At 46.0% G+C, this 22418-nt stretch overlaps 1 protein-coding gene across 1 annotated transcript in view; it reads left to right on the top strand.

Moving 5' to 3' along the window:
- Window positions 1–22418, top strand: part of GLRA1 (glycine receptor alpha 1) — a 104542-nt gene that overhangs the window by 69252 nt on the left and 12872 nt on the right. The window contains exons 4-5 of the mRNA XM_029050339.1: window positions 16663–16886; window positions 21886–21968. Coding sequence (XP_028906172.1) covers window positions 16663–16886; window positions 21886–21968 — 307 coding nt within the window. The remainder of the gene's footprint in view (window positions 1–16662; window positions 16887–21885; window positions 21969–22418) is intronic.

Consider the following 22418-nt stretch of genomic DNA (forward strand, 5'->3'; position numbering starts at 1 on the left):
AGATGAAGTAACTGAGGCATAGAGATGTTAAGTAACTTGCCCAAGGTCACAGAGCACACAAGTGGCAGAGCCAGAATTGGAATGTATGACCACCCTGTCTGGGCATACAGTGCCCAGGGTTTGAGAGCAGCATAGAAACAGGTTCCTGGTGGGTTCTTTAAATTCCATCCCTCATCTGGTGGCCCATCGACCCACAGACCTCTAGGCCATTGAGCTGTTGGCTTCTTCCTGTATTTTGTCTTCTTAGAGATAAGCTTTGGCTTAAGGTGTATAAGTCTCTTGCTCTGCACAAACAACCTGGTAGAAGATAGCGATTGGCTGCTCCTAAGCCTCAACGGACTAGGTTTCTTCTCTGTTGTGCAGCTTGGAATGCAGCACCCTGTCCCAAACACTTGGAGTTTCCTATTTGGGTTTGTTCCCCAGCTGAGACTCGGCAGCAATACTAATGCCCTGTTTGAATAAGCTTAATAAATAGGCAGGTTTGCAAGGGTGGGCAAAAAAGCAAACAGCATAGAATGTTCTCCATCTGCAGTATCAGAAAAATGGTTCTGGGCTCACCATCCCTTATCTGCATCTTCCAGAAACTTCCTTCCCAGAGTGAACCCTCAGTGTTCTGCTCCTGGAGCCCTCCAAAGTTCCAATGAAGGACCCAGAAAGATTGAGAATGATCCCAAGTTAAGCTGATCACAATGTTGTTTTAACATAATGGGGACAAGCTCTTAAGGGTTCCAGGTTCCATGAACTTTCATCATATCCCAGATGCCATTCTATGCTTTCTCCTCTGAGAAAGTATTGCTGCCAGGAAAGGGCGGAGTAGCCAGCTATTTACGATCCCATGCCAAACCCTTACTTGACATGCAGTCAATGAAACATTATCAAGACCCAAAGCTTTCAGGTTAGTTTGGTAGATTGGATTGTCTGTTACTGATGTGGCACTGGGGTTTGGTGGATTAGAGAGTTGAGGGGCAGGGAAGATTCAAGAGACAACTGCCAGTGTCCTGAAACCTGGATCCCTCCGGGAAACAGCCTGACCTGATATGTAGAACAGGAATAGGAGTCCTAAGCTCAGTTCTGTCATTGAACATTCTGTGACCATGAACAAGTCACTTAGCCTCTCTGGGATATATTTTACCACCCAAGGGTAAATGAAATAGCAGGTGTAACAGTCCTCTCCAAGCTCAGGGGAATAGTCAATCAGAGGGCAAATGAAATAGCAGGTGTTATAGTCCTCTTCCAGCTCAGAGGAATAGTCAATCCATGGTCTATAATAAGTGCTTACTTTGTGCAGAGTCCTGTACTAAGACCTTGAAAGAATACACTAAAACAGATTTGGTAGACATGTCCTGCCCACAAGGAGCTTACATTCTAGAGTGATAATCCAACCCAAGATTTAGAACCATTGCCAAAAGACTCTTCTTCAACATGACTCACCTTCCAAAAACTTCTTGGGTTTCTCCTGATTACTCCCAAACCAGGCTTCCAGTCAGTTAATCATATTTATTGAGAGCTTACTGTGTGCAGAACACTGTACTAAGCACTTGGGAGAATATAAAATACAACAGACACATCCTCTGCCTACAAAGAGTTTACAGTCTAGAGCTTTAGTCAGTGACTGTTTCCAGAGAGGTATTGTCAGGGGAGTTGGTGTAGAGGAAAGTTGCTTTATCTATCCTTTGTTGATAGTGGTATTTAAAAATTCGAGAGTAGTTTCTGCCCATCAGAAAGAGGTCTTTCAAGGACCTGTAGGGGTGGGGTATGTTGAGAACCAGCCCAGAGAGAGGGCAAGACCAGGCACTCTAGGCTTCAAAGAGGCAGAAGAAAGCTCTTGAGAAGGGTTTACACAGAAACAGTCTCCTGGGCATAGATGTGCAGAGCAGCAAGAGACATCAGACATCAGCCAGGTCTGAATGTTCTCCATTCCCAATAGCCCTACTGAATCGCTTCCTGGCATCCACCTGCAGAGAGCTCGTCCAAAGATTGTACAGCTCAATCAGGGCCCCTCCAGGATCCAGATTCACAAATGAAGATGTGTCAGGGACATCTGCAGGCCTGGATGCCTGTCAACAGCACCCACAGAGAGGGCCCTGGACAAGAACAGGTCAGCAGACTCGGTTGTCCAACGACGGCGCTGGCCCAGGGAGACCTGGCCGGGCCATCGGGGCCATGCTGCATGCTGGCTATGAGCGTGGGCGGGTTTGTGCTGCTGCCATCTCTCTCCTGAGAATTTGGCTCACAGACGGGACGTGACTGGGGTGTGCAGCTCTTGCAAGGGTTTGCCAAAGGCCTGTGCCAGAAAGTCTTTTCATTATCCGCGTTATTTATTATTGATTGGGCTCTGTGGGCAAACTCCCTATTATGCAGAGATGCAGGGAGAGCCATTCCTGCCTTAAGAAGCTGACGATCTAGCTAGAAACAATACTGTGAAATCATACTTGCCCAGAGGTCATGCACTTATTGTACTTTCCAAGCACTTAGTACTCTGCATAAGCACTCAATAAATGCGATTGAATGAATGAATAAACCAACCCCCTGCCTCCAGACAAGATGGTACACAATCCACCCCCCACCATCCCACCCCCAGAAAGAAGCATTTACCCTTTGCCTTCAAATCTGCAGAGCTGAAGACCACTGCTTCCCTTGGTCAAGCATTCCTAAGTCTCATAACGCTGACAGTCGGGAAAGTCTTCCTGATGTCTAACTAATAATCCCCACTGAAGAGTGTATGAGAGGTTTGAGCCCCAGAACTAGTCACCCCAAGAGGTTGTGCAGTTCCAAAAATTGTGAAAGGATGGGTATGGGAGTGCACATAATAATAGTAATAATTGTGCTATTTGTTAAATTCTTACTATATGTCAAGCACTGTACTAAGCACTGGGGTAGATAAAAGATCATCAGATTGGACACAGTCCCTGCCCAAGATGGGGCTCACAGTCTAAGTGGGAGGGAGAACAGGTATTGGAGATAGGCAGCTGGACTAGATAGTCTCTTGAGATCTCCTCCAGTCCAAAGGCTGTGGAAAGTGCTGGTCCTTCCCAAAATAGAAATGGATTCTGGGAACTGATGGTGGTCCACAGGACAGGTCCCCAGGCAGCTGCCAAGGAAGAAAGGAACAGGAACTGATCTTATGGGGTCAGGGGAGAAGAGGAGGACCTGATAAAACCGGAGAGAGGGAAGTCCTGGTGATTTTGTGAAGGTGCAGCAACTTTAGAAGCTGTGGAAGGAAAGAGGAGAAATTTGGGCCCAGAATAAAGAGAGGAGTCAAAGAGAGCTCGGGCAGAAGATACTGGGGAATCTGAAAATTAGACAATCCCTTTAAGGAGAAGAGCATTGAACGATATAAATGCCAGACAGATGGGTGGACAGACCTCGGTGGACTGGTTGACCTCCTCTGGTCCAAATATGTTACTATGGCAACCTTGTACAGAGAGGGGAATCCCATATGTGACTAAATCCGTGATGCAGCCGTCTATCCAGCTGAGCTGGGGTGCTTTTCACGCTACCTCCTTTCAGATTACATTTAGAAACCAGAAAGCCCCAGGCAGTTTCTGCCTCAACACTCCTGTAGTGAGCATTGACCGGGGTTTCCTCGATCTAGGTTTGGGGAAAGAGAGAGCCAGGAGATGTGCTTGAAACAAAGACTGACTTCTGGTTTGGATTTTGGGCTTCTTCTACTTGGGACCATTGACAGTTCATTTTTTACCAGGTTTGGGCAAGAGCTTAATACAGTGATCTGCACACAGTAAGAGCTCAATAAATATGATTGAATGAATTGATAAGCCTCATGGCCTGGTGGGAAGATCATAGATCTGGGAGCCAGAGGATCTGGGTTCCAATCTCAGTTCTTAGAACAGTGCTCTGCACATAGTAAGCACTTAACAAATACCAACATTATTTAGTTCTGCCACTTGCCTGCTGGGTGAGCTTGAGCAAGATGCTTAACTTCTCTGTGCCTCAAGTTCCTCATATTTAAAATGGGGATTAAATGTCCGTTCTTCCTCCTGTTTAAGACTATGAGTCCCTTGAAAGACAGGGACAGGGTCCAACCTGATTGTCTTGTGTCTACGCTTAGTACAGTGCTTGGTACATAATAAACACTGAACTCACATTTATTACATTACCACTCCTCTTTTGAAGAGATTCTACATCCCCTGTAGTTGGTATCCTACATCTCTACTGGACCCATGTTTAATGGGGATATGAGCAACTGGAGGTTCTACCAACACAACTGGAAGCAATTGTTTGGGCACACCTGCATGGAGACTGGCAATCGGATCCCCAGTCTTATTTTCAAATAGCTGCATCCCTTCCTTCTCCTCCTCTTCTTCCCTCCTTTCCCTCCTGTCCACCTCCATGATGACCAGGTAATGCTTTGAGAAGGAGGAATGGAAGGATCCTGGGGGACTCAATAGATCTGGTGGTGTTTTGCATTGAGGACATTCGCAAGAGTTGTAGATAGTGGGACCTACATCTGGCCGAGCACACATCACAGTGGGAGTCAGGAGTTTGGAGCCCTCAGATCCAATTTGGCCCATCATGTATGGCCACGAACCCGGGACTTCAGCCTGCAAAGTCACTTCAGTTCATTGTCTGTGGCAATAATATCCCTCAGGATCTTTCACTTTGCAGTTGAGGTTTCATTTAAGAGGAAGAGAGTTCTTCATTTCTTGAAGCTGAGTCTGTACAGTGAACTGAGGTGGGATAATAGAATGGGGGAAATTAAGAAGTCTCCACTGTGAATAATAAGCATGTTTTATGAGAGGAATAGCAGCCAACTGGCTGGACCAGGCCTGCTTCTCTGTTAGGTAAATTGTCACTTCACAGATAAGGAAAATAGAGATTAAGTCTGACAGCAATAGTAACTGGAAGTAGGATGATTTGGTGAACTCCAGGGAAGAGATGAACAACTTCAAAGATAGGAGAATTCAAGTATAATTCAGATACTCCTCTGAAACACATCAAGAGAAACAGTATGACCTAGAGACGCAGGATGGCCTATTGGAAAAAGGACAGGTCTGGGAGCCAGAGTCAACTGAATCTTAGCAATTGCTTTCTGTAAGACCTGGGGCAAGCTACTTAACTTTTCTATGTCTAAGTTTCCTCATCTGTAAAATGGAGATTCAATATCTGTTCTCCCTCCTATGGAGATTGTGCACCCCATGCAGGACAGGGAACTGTCTTACCTGATAAACTTCTCTCTATCCCAGTGGTTGGAGCTGTGCTTGTCACATGGCAAATACCACAAAAAGAAACCCTACAAGAACTAGGCTAATCACCAGGTGAACCGCCTTGCCCTTTGTATAAATCTTCAAGAGGCTGCTTGATGCTGAACATTAGACGCCGCTCACAGCTGGTTAGATGCTCGCCAACAGATGAGCCAATATCCAAAACCAGGCCACCAATAGAATTAGAGATCATTTGCCCATCTTGGCCTTTAATGAAAGTGTTGGAGGAGGGACTTGATGAAGCAAAGAAAGATGCATCAAAATTCTGAAATTAAAATCAGAATCAAAAAGTCTGAAGGGACTTTCCTTTTAGGTGAGTGCAGTTAATGAGTCTACAGTGTCTGGCTGAGCACTGAGCCAGAGGCTTAGCTACCCATCCATACCCATATGCACAATTCTGATGTGTTCTCTGCAGAGCAGCATGGCTTAGTGGATAGAGAAAGGGCCTGGGAGACAGAAGGAGCTGGGTTCTAATCCCTGCTCCACCACCTGGGTGATCTTAGGCAAGTCACTTAACTTCTCTGGGCCTCAGTTACTCCATCTGTAAAAGGGGGATTAAGACTATGAACCCCATGTAGGACAAGGACTGTGTCCAACCTGATTAGCTTGTATCTACCCCAGTGCTTATTACAGTGCTTGGCACATAGTAGGCACTTAACAAATACCATAAAAAAATTAAAAAGAGCACAACAGGGTGCAGGTCTTTGGGCTAGCAGTCTCCAAGTAGGAGTTCTTCCAGGATAAGGTGGAATCTTTGGGGGCACCTTTCACCCTGCTGTGTGTCCATCTTGAGGGAAGAAAGGTAAGAGGACGTGCAGTTTGGGGCTCTTGTTAGCCCAGAAAGAGAGTGAATAGTAAGGTCTGGTGAGAATGGTAGAGAATCCATTGGCAAAGTAGAGAGGGCTCAGGTGTTCAGGTTTATGATTTCAGGAGTTTGGGCTTTTCTGGGGGCAAAGTGGGATTTACATGTGATATTTGTAGGGAAATGCTGTTAGCTCATTCAAGTGATTTTAGAAACTGGTGTTGACTCGACAGCATAACACAAGACCCTTACCATGGCAAAATTTCACCTGAGGTTTCTTCCCAAACTGCATGACACACCTCCCTCCCACCATCCCCTTCCCACAAGCTCCCCTCTCCACACCTCTCCACACTCACACATAAAGAAATACTGCCTAGAGCCGAACTGTCCTTCTGCTGGAAGAGAGAGTGGCAGCCACCAGAGCAAGTGGCAAGAGACCCTGAGGAAGGCACCCTCTGATCTTCTGCTCCTGATCCTGTTCCTTCAGCTTTTTGGGGGCCCCTGGGGGCCCCACTGCCTGTACCCATAATATACTTGGAACAGCTGAACTCTCTCCGACCAGCCTCCATAGCACTCCATTGTAAACTCCTCTGCTCTTATTCACCATGGCTCTTGACAGGACCTACAGTAATAAACATAACCCGGTCGCCTCTTGTGAGACAGCTGGGCAAACATCCTGAGCTCCAGCTGAGCCGTGGCACTCAAGGATCTGAAAATTACTGTGATTACGGCACACTTCTCTCAGTCTGCTGAGAGAGACAGACACTCTGGAGGGGCCAGTGGACGCGGATGGAAAAGAGGGGGTGGACCACACCCTTGGCACCCAGAAAGCCACCCAGAAGGATCCAACCATGAGAGAAATTGCAGAAGAACTGGAGAAGCTTTAGGCAGGGAGTGAAGAAAAGGAAGAAGGGCAGAAATACATTTCTATGTTTAACTATCTGCTGTGAGTTTCAACAGGAGATTAGAGAGGAGAGAGTAGGTTATGGAGCTCTTTGGCTCCTCCCACCCCTCCTTAACGTCTCCCAGGCCCCTCCCTCTTGGAAGAGTGAAGGGTCAGAGCTTCTCATGGAGGTTAAGGAAGCATCTCTCTGCCTGTGCTTGAACTTACTTGGTAGAATGCAGTAGGTGTCAGTGTGGCTCAGTGGAAAGAGCTCGGGTTTAGGAGTCAGAATTCGTGGGTTCTAATCCCGGCTCCACCACCTGTCAGCTGTGTGACTTTGGGCAAGTCACTTAACTTCTCAGTACCTCAGTTACCTCATCTGTAAAATGGGGATTAAGACTGTGAGCCTCACGTGGGACAACCCTATTACCCTATATCTACCCCAGCGCTTAGAACAGGGCTCTAATAATGTTGGTATTTGTTAAGCGCTTACTATGTGCAGAACACTGTTCTAAGTGCTGGGGTTGACACAGGGGAATCAGGTTGTCCCACGTGGGGCTCACAATCTTAATCCCCATTTTACAGATGAAGTAACTGAGGCACAGAGAAGTGAAGTGACTTGCTCTGCACATAGGCTCTGCACATAGGAAGTGCTTAACAAATACCAACATTATTATTATTATTATTACAAGTGAGTTCACTTCCACCTACATGGGACTGAATTAATTTCAATTTATGCTAATGCTTAAACAAGCAATCTTCCTAAATGGGTTGACCTTCTGCCTCCCCAGTAATCCTTTCCAGTCCTGCAAACCAGCGTGAGAGATGATTCCATTCCCCTGTCTGAAATCTATTTTAATGTCTGTCCATCCCCTGTACACTATAAGCTCCCTGTGGGCAGAGATTGTATCTACCAACTACATTGCATTGTACTTTCCAAGTGCTTGGATGAATGTTCCGCACATAGTAAGTACTTAATAAATCTCACTGGTCAGTCAGCTAGTCAATCATATTTATTGAACACTTACTGTGTGCAGAGCACTGGACTAAGTGCTTGGGAGAGTACAATATAATAGGCACTTTTCCTGCCCAAAACAAGCTTATTGATTGAGGGGATTGATTAGTAGGGGGTGGATCAGAGCAGCAAGCATTTTGGCCTTTCTCCTGGGTATTTCCCATCTCCAACCACATCCAGATTTCCTCCCTGCAGTAGTGCAGCAGCAACCCCGGGGCTCTCGGTGCCTCTTCCTTGGATTCCCTCCTTGTGGGCAGATCTCCAGCCTCATCCCACCATCTTGGAGGTGAGATGGTGACCTCCTCCTGTGCAGAGAGGCCTGAGGTGTCCCCACTAGGCTTCTAGAGCCTGAGCACATAGCACGATGCTGGCCCGAAGCATGTCAGACACGAGGAGATACAGACCAGGGTCTATAATGTAGCTGAATAAGCAAAACAGCCTTTTGCATCTACCTATTAGTCCAATTACATCGATCTCCCCTGACTGCAGTCACACAAGGAGAGGAGGGGAAAATCAATGATTGCTTTTTTTTCGAGTGGCTGCTGTTGAAGGGAGAAAGAGTAGCAGCCTTGGAGCCCTGCCTTCTCCTCTCTTCCCCGTCATTGCCCAGAAGTCCAAATAATAATAATAATTGTGGTATTTTTAAGTGTTTACTATGAAGTAGGCATAGTACTAAGTACTGGGGTAGAGAGAAGGTAATCAGGTTGGACGCAGTCCAATTCCCACAAGGAGTTCACTGTTTTAATCCCCATTTTACAGATGAGGTAACTGAGGCACAGAGAAGTGAAGTGATTTGCCCAAGGTCACCCAGCAGACAAGTGGTAGAGCCAGAATTAGAATCCAAGTCCTTCTGACTCCCAGGTCTGTACTCTATCCACTAGACCAAGCTGCTCCTCTAACCTTGTACGGCACAATGAGCTCAGGGTGATAAATACATTTTGAAGATGACAGTGATGTATTCTCTCTTCTGCCTGGGTTGTCCGTTCAACACATTTGGAATTCAAGTTTATCCAATTGCTTTCTCAATTGCTATTTAGCCTGGTTTCTTAGGGAAAGGAGGCATTTAACAAAGGGGGGGGGGGGGGGGGTGTGTGTGTGTGTGTACGCGCGCAGTATAAATTTGCCCACACCCAGGGGTTTTTAACATCCAAAATGCCCATTTAAAATAAAAACGTTTCACACACATTTCTTAGTGTGCTGTACCCCTGCCCACATTGTCACTCATAGCACACAATGGCCCAGCAGGAAAATGACTGGCAGGAAAGAGAGAATTTGAGGGCTGCTGAGCAGATCTCCAACACTGTAATCAATTCTCCATGCAGATTCTCATTCTTGAAGTCTCAGGACCAAACTCATCCCTCATTCTCAACCGGAGACCCCTCATCATAAATTTAGCATTCTGCCACTTTTCCATCTCATTGTCTGAGGCAGAAGGTGAGGGGAGAAGAGGTGAGTTGGCAGTGAAGTTTCAGAGAACTACAAAACTGTATCATGACGCCCTAGGATATGCTCACTTGTACAGTTCTTTTTGGCAAGGGTCAAAGGAGCCAAGAAATGGGCTCAAAGGCAAGACAGAGAGAGTGAACCCTGACCCTGCTGTCATGCTGACTGACTTTACTGATCCAACTCTGACACGAAGATAAACATGGAGTCCCCTGGAATAATCCTCTCTCACAACTCAACCTAACCAGGCCAGCTTGAAGTGCCACATATATATTGAGACTTTAAACAGTCATAATCTAAAAGGAATCTGAGCCTATAATGGAAATTTCTTCCATTTCTTTCAATTCTTCTTTTCTGGAGGTAACCAATTGGTAATTCACAACAAGCAATCGATGGTTTGCCACAAACAACGGGGTCAAATAATGGGAATTCAGAGGTCCCAGCAAGAAGCAGCAGCAGTGGAGAGTTTCTTTCTTGTGTCCCAGGCTGAGGCATTTATACACAGATTCTTGCTCCAGTGTTGCTGCTTTGTACCCCACCTGAAGGATGACCTGGTTCCTATATTTTGGGGGGGCAGGGGGGGCAATCTAAGGTACTTAAAGAGTGGCAGAGTTTACTGCAGAGCTATAAACTGTGGTGCTGGAGAACTCTGGAGATCGGGAGAGCCTCCTCTTCAAAGATGACTCAAGTAATTACAGACTCTGGCCTAAGTCCATTACCTGGGAGGATACTTGAACAAATGATGTTCAAACAATCAATTTGCAACCACCAGCAAGATCAGAAGATAGTAGGCAGCAATGAGCGGGGCTTTGTAAAGAGGAAATCATGCCAGACTGATGTAATCTTAGACACAGAGAATCACTGAGCTGGAAGGGGTCTTGAGAAATCATCTGGTCCAGCTCTCTGCCTCCAGGCAAGGAACTCACCAAATGATCCAGGACAGATGGTAATCTTTTCTTTCCTTAATGATCTCCAGGAGAGAAGAATACACAACCACCTCACCCCCTCTCTAGTTAGTCTATTCCACTGTTATATCACCCTGATAATCAATAAACACTTTCTTATACCCACTCTCTTCTGGTTTAATTTAAAATCATTTTCTCTTGATCAGTCCTCAGTGGACTTGGAGAACAACTGAACACAACCCTTCCCATAAAATCCATTAAAACCTTCATATACTTGAAGCCAGAAATCATTGCCTTTTAGTCTTCCTGGGTAGCAGTAGGCCACAGAGACAAGGAGAAGCCTGCCTAGAACTTGGTTTCTCTCTCTGAGAAGTTACATAAGTATGGTCTCAACCACTGTTAGGTAGGTATACATCTGGTCTGTGATTCAGGGCCTAACAGAGGGACAATTTGAATCGTGTCCCACAGGGAATCTTTTGAATAATAAGTATGGTATTTGTTAAGTTCTTACCATGTGCCAAGTACTGAGCTAAGCCTTGGGATAGAAACAATACAATCAACTCAGCCACAGTCCCTGTACTACACAGACTCATAGTCTATTTAGGGGGACGAGAAAAGAGCGATCAAATCCCCATTTTACGGGTGAGGAAACTGAGGCATAGAGAAGTTAAATGACTTGCCGAAGGCACACATCAAGCAAGTGATAAAGCCAGAAGTAGAACCCAGTTCTCCTGGCTCCCAGACCTATGCTCTTTCCACTAGGCCATACTGCTTCTCCTTTGAGACCATTTTTTAATTAATCTTTTTCTTGATGATCTGAATGAAAGCAACAAGAATGTGCATATCAAAAGGGCCAGTGATACTAAACTGGGAGGGGCTAAGGTACTATCAATCAAGCAATCAATTGTATTTATTGAGTACTTACTGTGTGCAGAGCACTGTTCTAAGCACTTGAGAGAGTACAGTTCTGCAGAGTTGGTAGACACATTTCTTGCCCACAATGAATGACCTTACAGTCTAGAGGGGGAGACAGAATGAATAAAAATGAATAAATTACAGCTATGTATATAAGTGCCATGGGGCTGAGGGTGAGTTGAATTACAAGGGCTTAAAGGGTACAGGTTTTAGAATTCAAAGAAGCAAAAGCTAATCCTACAAAAGCAGGGTGAAATTCAGTAGCTTCCTGTGTTAAGTAATGCACTTAGGGATGGAACACACATCTTTAACAAGAGAAGAAAGGATGCTGCACACAAATGCAACAGAATGTTGACCATAAGTCAAATATGAGTCACCAATACAGTGTCATCATTTTAGGTCAACATGGAATTGGGGTTAGTGTCATCAACAGGGGAGAATGAATCCTTCTGCTCTGCACTCTGTCCAGTATTGAATCCAGCATTTGAAAAAAGATATTGATAAACTGGAGAAGGTCTAGAGAAGAACACCAAAAATGATCAAAATAAATTCCCATATTGAAAACTGGAGGGAAACAGGTCTAAAGAGTCAAACTTAAAAGAATTGGGTTGTTCAATCAGGATAAAGTGGCTAAGGACTGCCTTTAACTATTTCCCATTCCGTGCAGCATTTTATGGGTCCAGTTGCTTTTCATGTTCACTGGGACCCATACAAGAAGAAATGGGCCAGAGGGGATCTGAAGATCCCTTCCAGCTCTGGAGGCCCCTTCCAGATTTGGTATTCTAAGATTTTTAAGGTGGAAAAAAGCAAGAGCATCATAGCTCCATCACTTATGTGATAAGCAGAGTGAAAGGTGGACAATCAGACTTAGAATGTCAGGGGTTGTGTCATGTGCCTCTCCTAAGTGGTGCCTGGCCTAGCTCTTTCTACAGTGAAGGCATTTTGCTACCATCTCTCTCCATCCTTCTCCACCCCTAGTGATTGGTGGCAATCTGGGATGGAGTGAACATTTTGCCACAGATATGCTCTAATAATAATAATGATATTTGTTAAGAACATACCATGTGAGAAGCAGCATGGCTCAGTGGAAAGAGCCCGGGGTTGGGAGTCAGAGGTCATGGGTTTTAATCCCGGCTCTGCTGCTCGCCAGCTGTGTGACTTTGTGCAAGTCACTTAATTTCTCTGTGCCTCAGTTCCCTCATCTGTAAAATGGGAATTAAAACTTTGAGCCCCACATGGGACAACCTGATCACCTTATATCTCCCCAGTGCTTAGAACAGTGCTTTGCACATAGTAAGCACTTAACAAATACCACCATTATTATTATTATGTGTTAAGCACTGTACTAAGCTCTGGCATAGATACAAGCTCATCAGGTTGGACACAGTCCCTGTCCCACATGGGGCTCACAGTCTTCATCCCTATTTTACAGATGAGGTAAGTGAGGCACAGAGAAATTAAGTGACTTGCCCAGGTCAAACAGAAGACAAGTGGCAGAGTCAGTCTAGAACCCAGGTCCTTATGACTCCAAGACCCATGCTCTATCCACTAGACCATGCTGATACCTTTAAGTTTTATAATTACATTTTAAGCAATTTTAAAATTGTTATCTGGTATTAACAAGTACGCATATTATGAACTTTGAAAGGTACTCATCACAGTACCTAGACTTTCTTTCAGGAAATAATAATAATAATGATGGCATTTGTTAAGCACTTACTATGTGCAAAGCACTGTTCTAAGCGCTGGGGGGGGATACAAGGTGATCATGTTGTCCCACGTGGGGCTCATGGTCTTGATCCCCATTTTACAGATGAGGGAACTGAGGCACAGAGAAGTTAAGTGACGTGTCCAGAGTCACACAGCTGACAAGTGGTGGAGCCGGGATTAGAACCTATGACCTCTGACTCCCAAGCCTGTGCTCTTTCCACTGAGCCATGCTGAAAAAACACTGATGTCCTAGGAGATGGATAGCAATGATTCCATCTCAACACATCCTTCTCTAGGACTTTTCTCTTTAGCTCGTTTTTCATTCTGAACTCTGCTCCATCATTTCATTTCATCATTTTTTTTAAGAAAAAGGGATTCTCTCACAGACAGTGCTGTGAGTCTCCATGATGGCAGTAGTAGTAATAGTAATAGAAGGAGTAAGAGTATTTATTAAGTGCTTACTTTGTGCAGAGCAGTGTATTAAACACTGGGAGAGAATAAACAGGTGAGAATTAAACACAGTCCCCATCCATCAGCGAGATCACCGTCTAAGATCATACAAGGAACACATACCATTGCCCTGGTTCCTGGGTCGCAATGAGTTCATAGTTTGCAAGGACCAAATTGCAAATGGACAAGCAAGGAAAATAATTATGTATGTACCTGTCTCAATAAATCAATCAATTGTATTTGAGTGCTTACTCTGTGCAGAGCAATGTATCAAGTATTTAGGAGACTGCTTAGTTGACACAAACTCTGCCCTCAAGGAGCTTGAAATCTGCTATGTGTACTATTGAAATATAAATTAGGGGGGCTATTCATTTATTTTTTTAATTGCTTCCTCCCTGCTCCCTGCCTAATTTGCTGTTGTGAGCTAGAACTTACAAATCCCTTGGAGGAAATTTGCCATTAATAGCATTTTAAGAGGGTCATTTAAAGGCATCGGTTTCTGGCCGAGCTCAGATGTTAAGACAAGATATCAGGTCCTGACCCAGCCCTTAGCCCAGGTCCTCTCGCCTCCAATACAGAGGTTGACCCTCAGGTCACCCAGTAGTTCTTTGCCAGATAAAGCAATGCAACCAGAAGGGAAGCAGTGTGGTCTAGTGGAAAGAGCATGGGACTAAAAACAGTGACTGATTTCTATGTCTTTTCCACTGGCCTGCTATAAGGCCTTGGGCAAGTCACTTAACCTCTCAGTGCCTCAATTTCCTCATCTATTAAATCTGTAAAAAGACACCAGCTCTCTCTTCCTCTTAGACCATGAGCCCCATTTGGAGCAGAGACTGTGTCTGATCCAGTCATCTTGTTTCTAACCTAGTGCTTAGCTCAGTGCTTGATGGAGTTGGGCTGGAAATTGGGTTCTGGGGAGTGTAGTTCCCTCCAGATGGGCGGTTAAAAACAGAGCTCTTTCTGTTCCCCCTCATTAGCTGCCTAAAGAAATGAAATTTTACAGGCCTTTTGTCATTTCCAAGTGGTCAGCCCTGGATCCCTGCCTGGCCGTCTCTGTGACAGATCCTGAAGAGGGGCCTGGGTGTTGGGGCTTGGGTTGAGCCTCAGTATCTCCTCTTCTGCACTTCTTTGGAAGATGTTCGGGGGACTATAAAAGCACTTTCCCTGGGTCTTCAGGGACTTCAAACCTCTAAATGAGGTTAGATCAATCAATCACATTTACTGATTGCTCACTGAGTGCAGGGCACTGTACTAAGTACTAGCGAGAGTACAACACAACAGTATAACTGACACATTCCCGGCCCATCATGAGCTTACAGTCAGGGAAATATGAGCTCTTTGACATCTGACAAATCATAGTCTTTCCCTGTCAGCAACAGGCAGCCCAGTTCCCTAAGCCTAAAGCTGCAGGGCAGAAAATTCAGGCAGTCAACAGTGACCACGGCAGGCTCACTGAGAGAGGAGCTGTCCAAGGATCTACAGCCAGGAAGATATAGACGCTAGCCTCATGCAGGTCGGGGGCTCTACTTCTGCCACAACCACCCGATTCTTCCACCTGCCAGAAGTAAACACGACGAGGGACCAGTAGGATGGTTTTAGAACCCATCTCACACCTCGGGACTTATAAGACCCAGGAAGATGAGGCAAAATATAATTTTAGATGGGGCTGAGGGTTGGGGTGGCAGGCTTCAATTAAGTTAGAGACCAAACCTATAAAACACCTGGGAGCATTTTACGAAGTTATCAAAATCTTTGCAGTGAAACCGAAAGAGACATCATCCTATCTTGGGTACTGTGGGGATTTCTCTTAACCCAGCCACCCAACTCCAGGGGCAAGGTGAGAGTTATTGTGAGCTTAGAAGTGAAAGCTCTGGAGGAAAATAAATAATAACTCAAACTAGTGTTTCCTGGCTGTCCCCAATTTTCCAATCAGCTCTCACTCTATTCCCGTATCTGTGGCAAGACGGATATTAAAGTGAAAGGCTCCCACAGAGAGATAGAGTTCTTAGGGAAGGTGCAAGGTTATTTAGTAATAAATGGGAACTATGTGCTTTCAGAGCCATTATCTCATAATCCTTTACATTTCTATTAGAATGGGAGATATTCTCCCATTTTCCAGAGAGGAAAATTGGAGCCAGGGAGGATTAGTGACTTGGCCAACAGAGTAAGTCATTGGTAGAACCAGGGCAAGAACCCTGTCTTCTGACTTCTTGGTCAGTTTCCTTTCTACTAATTCCCCACCTCGGTAGAGCTCAACCCTAATGTTGCTCAGAAGGATCTGATATTGGTTGATCATTTTCTCTCTGGGTTCTGATCCAGGTTTAAAAGATATATTGCCCCACAATAAAATTGCAACCTGTGCTTACCAGGGCAAAGCAACAAGGCATCTGATTGAGTCCAGGATCGACAGCCCAAAAAGGTAGATTGGCAGGTCTGTAGCTTCTTCTGGCAATTATTACTTTTATTCTTACTTTTCCAAAGCCTGGCTTCTTTATGGCATGGTCTAATTTCTTTCAATCCCTGAGTGTAGTGTTCAAGTCTGATTTACACAGCAGCTCTAACCCGCCAGGACATGCATCTAACTACTGAAAGCTACTGACAGAGAGATTTGGAGGGAGGCCACATATTTCTTCTGGGGCCTATGGGATTAGAGAGTTTAGGAGAGAGGGAGGGGGAGAGAGACAGACAGATAGGGACAGACAGCCGGAGATAAAGACAGAGACTCCCTACACAGCGTTATCCATGTATACAAACCACGCCAAGTCACCACTTCACTGCTTCCACTCTAGTGGGTATAAGGTATTATTAAATTGTTAGCCCCTTGAGAGGAGGGATCGCATCCAACTTCTCTACTGTACTATACTCTCCCAAATAGCATAGTGCTTTGCATACAGTGAGCTCTTTATAAATACCATCGATTCATTTTTTAATGGTATTTGTTAAGCCCTGACTTGGTGCCAGGCACTATACTAAGCACTGAGGTAGATACAAAATAATAATCAGGTTGGACACAGTCCATGTCCCATGTTTCTGCCTACTCTGTTATACTGTACTTTCCCAAGCACTTAGGACAGTCCTCTGCACATAGTAAGCATTCAGTAAATACCAGTGATAAACAAACAGTAGCATCAGAAGCCTTAGAGGAGAGGAGGAGGATAGAAACAGGGATAAAATTTCAGGAAGCAAGGAGCAGAGAAAACAGCTCTGTCTACTTAACCTGGGTAAACAACAGATACTTCCACTAATCAGGTTTTACCAGCATGTGGGGTGGGGAAATAAATCAACCTGGATCCTGTTCTCTTCCATCCCGGTTGCAGGATTACAGGGTGAATATCTTCTTGAGACAGCAGTGGAATGATCCCCGGCTGGCATACAACGAGTATCCGGATGACTCCCTGGATTTAGACCCTTCCATGTTGGACTCCATCTGGAAGCCTGATTTGTTCTTCGCCAATGAGAAGGGGGCCCACTTCCACGAAATCACCACAGACAACAAGCTCCTGCGTATTTCTAGAAATGGCAACGTCCTCTACAGCATCAGGTGAGAAGCTGGGAGTGGGAGGGGGAGAAGGTGATGGTAGCAAGTGACGATCCCCATCCCATCACCGATTTGAAGTGAAAATCTGAACGGAGTGATCCTAGAGGAGAAAAGGGGAGCGGCAAACCCATTGTTTTACTCTATGATGGACACAACGGACATGGAGAGAGCCAGTGTAGCTTAGTAGATAGAGTACGGGTCTGGGAGTCAGAAGGACCTGAATTCTAATTCTGGCCCCTCCACTTCTCTGTTCTGTGACCTTGGGCAAGTCACTTAACTTCTCTGTGCCTTAGACTGTGAGCCCTTTGTGGGACAGGGACTGTTTCCAACACACTTTTCTTGTATCTACCCCATCACTTAGTACCGTGCCTGGCACATAGTAAGTGCTTAACAAATACCAAATATGGCCAAACAGCAAGCCAGAATTGAACACCACCTGTTTTATCAATGGTACTTATTGAGGGCTTACAGTATGTAGAGCACTGTACTAAGTGTTTTGCTGAGAACAACAGAGTTGGTAGGCACGCTCCCTGCCTACAACGAGTTTAGTCTAGTGAAAGCAGGGTTAGTCACCCATCTCTAGAATTGCCGACCTCCCTGAGGTCTAATCTTCCCCAGTGGCATCCAAGAGCTTCCCGTCTGCCTCTACTGCTGATCTATGCCCAGGAATCATTATAAGGTGACTAGGATCAGGTTGGCTGGAGAGGAAAGACCTCAGTGCTCTTGGCCTGAAGTGGCCTCTCAAAATCAGAGTCTCCCAGAATCCCAGAACTGAAAAAAACCTAAGAACTCATCATTCCAGCCCCCTGAGTCAAAGCAAATAACTGTTTACCCAGTATTGAAACCATTTGTTCTTTCCTTGGAAACCACCATAGTTAGAGGGGGGCCTGAGTACCTCTTCCAATGTCTTATTACCGTGCTCTCTAAATGCTTCATTTTGCTCAAGGGAAATCTCTCCTGCTTTAATTTAAGCCCTTTTCCTCTTAATAACAAAAATAATAATAATGATGGTATTTGTTAAGTGCTTACTATGTGCAAAGCACTGTTCTAAGCGCTGGGAGGGATAAAAGGTGATCAGGTTGTCCCATTTGGGGCTCACAGTCTTAATCCCCATTTTAAAGATGAGGCACAGAGAAGTTAAATGACTTGCCCAAAGTCACATAGCTGACATGTGGTGGAGCCTGGATTAGAACCCATGACCTCCGAATCCCAAGCCGGTGCTCTTTCCACTGAGCCATGCTGCTTCTCATTCAGTCCTAGGTGGGCATCAATCAATCAATGGTATTTACCGTGCCCTTATTATGTGTAGACAACTGTAGTAATTGTTTGGGAGAGTACAGTATGATAGAGTTGGTAGACCCAATTCCTGAGCATGAGCAGCTTGCAATCTAGTAAGGAGATAGACAGTAAAATAAATTACAGGTAGGGAAGCAGCAGGGTACGTGCTGTGGGGCTCAGGATGGAGTGAGCGTCGAAGTGCTTAGGGGCTACAGATCCACCTTCATAGGTGACACAATAGTGAGGGAAAATATAGGGGAAGATGATAGTTTAGGCAGGGAAGTCTTCCTAGAAGAGGGGAGTGGGGTGGTCTGTTGGATATGAAGAGGGCTGGAATTCCAGGCAGGAGTATGGATATGAACAACGGGTTTACAGTGAGGGTAGACAGGTTTGAGGGACAGTCAATAATTTGTTAGGTGTGTGGAACATGAAGAGCAAGACATGGTGGATGGTATGGGCAGGAAGGGGGTGGTTTAGAGGCTAGGGGATGTTTCCTCTGATGCTCCTCCTGGGATGGATCAAGAAAGATGGAGGATTTTAGACTGATCTGGCTGTGGCTTCCTCACTTCCATTGCCCCAAGTGTGTGGCTGGCGCTAAATTAGCAATTATCCAGATTCTGAGGTTCAGTTCACTGAAATCTGGAAAAAAATCATTTTCACTAAAATATCTAAGTCCTTGAAGCCAAAACTGGGTCTGGATTTGTGAGATGATTTGTCGGTTGAAGGGCTAGCATGGGAACAAGAGAGGTGGGATTCAGAGAGGGGCAAGCCAGGAAAGCAAGAGAGCTTTGGGTGCCATGGACCAGGCCAGCACTATCTGGTACCTTCTAGATCCAAGCTGGTGGTTTCCTCACAGCAAATCAACAACACAGGGTGCAGCAGGAGGCAAAATAAATACAAAGGGACAATGCTAAGGTCACTCAGCCTCAAAGATTAACCTGGTTTGACAGTTGTCCCACTTTGGAGTTTTTATCTCCAAGAACTGAGATAAAACTCAGAGCTGCCTCCTTACCTCCGCCTCCTCCCCACACCCAACCCTCTGTCCCCGAATGCACCGTCCCCCATCTCTGCACATTGTCCTTAAAGGACTCTAACCCCAACCTGAAGAAAAGGCCTGGGACATATACATCTCTTAGATTGCTGTGGGATTCTGGCTGCCAGAAGAAACCCCAGCAGAGGGTCAGAGTCTCTCTAGACTGTAGACTTGTTGTGGGCAGCGAAGACGTCTGCCAATTCTGTTGTACTGTACTCTCTCAGGTGTTAAATAGAGTGTTCTGCACATAGTACTTCATCAGTTACTTCATCTGTAAAATGGGGATTAAGACTGTGAGCCTCATGTGAGACGTGGACTGTGTCCAATCCGATTAACTTTGTATCTATCCCAACATTTAGAACAGTGCCTGGCATGTAGTAAGCGCTTAACAAATATCAAAAAATTTTTTTTAAAGCATCCATGGAGGTGGTGCCAGGCCACAGCTGCTTTTCACTGTCCCGCCAGGGTGGAGCAGGGCAGGTCGGGATGGAGGTTCCTTAGTGACATGGAGGAGTCAACACAGGATCTCAGGGAGGCAGGGTGGCCGTCTGGCAGAGGAGGACACCCAAGACCCTGGATACCATGGCAGGAAAGCGAAAGACTCTGGTTTTGCTCACCCGGAGGATACGATGGATAAAGATCCAGGAGGAAAAAGCCTTATTAAAGGAGTGAGGGGAAGAGGAGAAAGTTGAGCAGGCCGGATTCCCCTGCCCTTTGGCCTGGAAAGGTCATTCAAGTGTGAGATTTCCTTGGAGCCATGATCGGGTGTGTCTCCACCATAGTGTTTGGGGAACTTCCTGATGCCATTCTCCCCGAGGCTGCTGGAGAAAGCTGTCAGGGCCTGAGTGGAAGGCGTAGAGAATGTGTCAGCACCAGAATCTGTGCAGAGTCAACAGAAGCTGCTTCTGGCTTTGCAGACTGTTCACATCCTCGCCTGCCTCAGCCTGCATGAGCCCAGCTGGTGGTGGTTCCCAGCTTCTACCCAGGCCCCCGAGATAAATCCTCCTGGTGAGTTCAGCAGAGATAGTCCTCGCCAGGAAAGCAGCCAGGAGGTTGGGGCTGGGCCACTTTTATTCATAATGCAACCTCGTGCAAAAGGGAGAGGCAGGTCCGGGAGACAGCTTGAAGACAATTGCTTTCTCCTCCTCTGTCTTTGGGCCTCAGATGCTTGCAAAACCCTGTTCGTTCAAGCCTTGAATTACCATCACGAGTTGCAAGGTTTGAATTCCATTATCTCATGTTGTCAGTGCCCACGCTAGACTATAAAATGAAAACCAAGCAGCCACCACTCTAAGCTGCACTGCCTCCATACAAGCCAGGCAGCTCCAGGTCCGACAGCCCCCAGATGGGCAGCTGTAGTGGTACCCCAAGCTGCTGTGCACGTAGACAGAGTTGGGAAACTGGGATTTGAGTGCACTTTGAAATTTTCGGTGAGCCACAAGCAGGCACCTAGACGAGCCGCTTCTGCCCTGGGTCACCAGGCGTCTTTTTTTAGTGCTTGGACAAGAGGCTGTCAGGCATTGCCCTAGCATGAGAGATGGGCTTGGAGCCTCATACCCCTTTGGGCAAAGCAGGGGCAGGAAATGATGCATCCAGGGCTGAGAGATGGGTCTAGGTAGGGCCTCTGGCCCCTCTGGGCAAATCAGGGGTAGGTGTCCTGGATCCTCTCTGCTGATCTAAGAATAAGCTTTCTGAATTCTCGCACGGCACTGGGCCCAGGTGTTCTGGAGTAACTGTAACCTCCTCTCCTCCCAGCAGAGAAAGAAAGTCTCTTGAGTGATGGGTGGGGGGCATCACTCTCCCACTCCTAGTTAGGACTTCCTCCAGACTGCCCCAGACAGACGTGAATCTCTCCATCTCAGAAAGATCTTCAGAAAAGGAGATTCATCACAAGCCCTCAATAGCCCAATGCACTGTCACCAGGGAGGAAGGGGCTAAGGAGAAAGGGATCAATCCATCACCCCACATGACCTTCTCCTCTTCTGCCTGCCTCCATCACCCTCTTCCCTCCCTGTCTTTGGAATGGTGACTGGAGCCCACCCTCAAAAAAGATGTTTCACCAAAGACCTGGGTTCTAATCCCGGATCTGTCACTTACCTTCTGGGTGACCTTGGGCAAATCACTTAACCTCTCAGTGCCTCACTTCCCTCATCTGCCAAATGGGAATTCAGTACCTGTTCTCCCTCCTGCTTAGACTGTGAGCCTCTTGTGGGGCCTGATTATCTTGTATCTACCCCAGTGCTTAGTACAGTGCTTGGCACATATTAAGAGCTTACCAAATACCTCAATTATTATTATTATTACTTCTCAGATTTGAAACATAAACCCAGAACATTTCCATTAGAGCTTTGCAAATGGCCCTCATGGCCCTGCCCAAGTCACCAGCTTCAGTTGGAAAGAAGCATCTGTCCTCACCTCCCCCAGATCTGACACAGATCCCACAAAAATTTGACAAACAGAAGCCTGTCAGTGGGCAGTAAGAGTATGACAGAGGGTGAAAAGAGAGGATGAAGAGGGAAAAGAGGATAATTATGTGGGGTGGGAGAGGAGAGGGGCTTGTTAAAATTGTTTTAGGTGTGCCAGCTAATTTCTTTTAGGCCCCCTAACTGGGTACTATTAGACCCCAGAGATTCAGGCACTAGCTCAACCGCATAGTTAAAGTTAGCTTGTCCTTTCTCCTTCTCTCCTCAGGATCACCCTGACTCTCGCTTGCCCCATGGACTTGAAGAACTTTCCCATGGATGTCCAGACGTGTATCATGCAGCTGGAGAGCTGTGAGTCCTGAGGGATGCCTCCCTTAGGGAATGACTCCCAACATCTTATCTTCCAATCCTCCCTTGATTTGGAAAGAGTGTGTGTGGAAGAGAGAGAGAAAAAGACCAAGAGAGTCTGCCAGTCCAACAGAGGGGCATTCAATCTTCCTCTGCATCTCCCTTCTCCCCCTCTGGCCTGCTCAGGACAAGCTTTTTTGGTCATCTTTTTTTCAGTTTTCCCCCATTTTGGCCTTCATCCACCCATCTCTGAGGGTGGAGTTGAGCCTGGATGATGAAACCCATCAGCAAAGGGCAAACCTAATATGCTACCCCTTCAAAAACAGAAATTTAAATCCATGACAGAAAGAGATCATTTAGCCCACTCCTCTGCCTCTGGACAGGGGCATCTAAATCATGAGTACCTAGCCCACTCTCTTAAAGACTTCCCTGGAAGAAAATTGTCCAGCCTCC

The sequence above is a fragment of the Ornithorhynchus anatinus genome, chromosome X1 (assembly GCF_004115215.2).
Source record: "Ornithorhynchus anatinus isolate Pmale09 chromosome X1, mOrnAna1.pri.v4, whole genome shotgun sequence".
In the NCBI taxonomy this organism is placed as follows: domain Eukaryota; kingdom Metazoa; phylum Chordata; class Mammalia; order Monotremata; family Ornithorhynchidae; genus Ornithorhynchus; species Ornithorhynchus anatinus.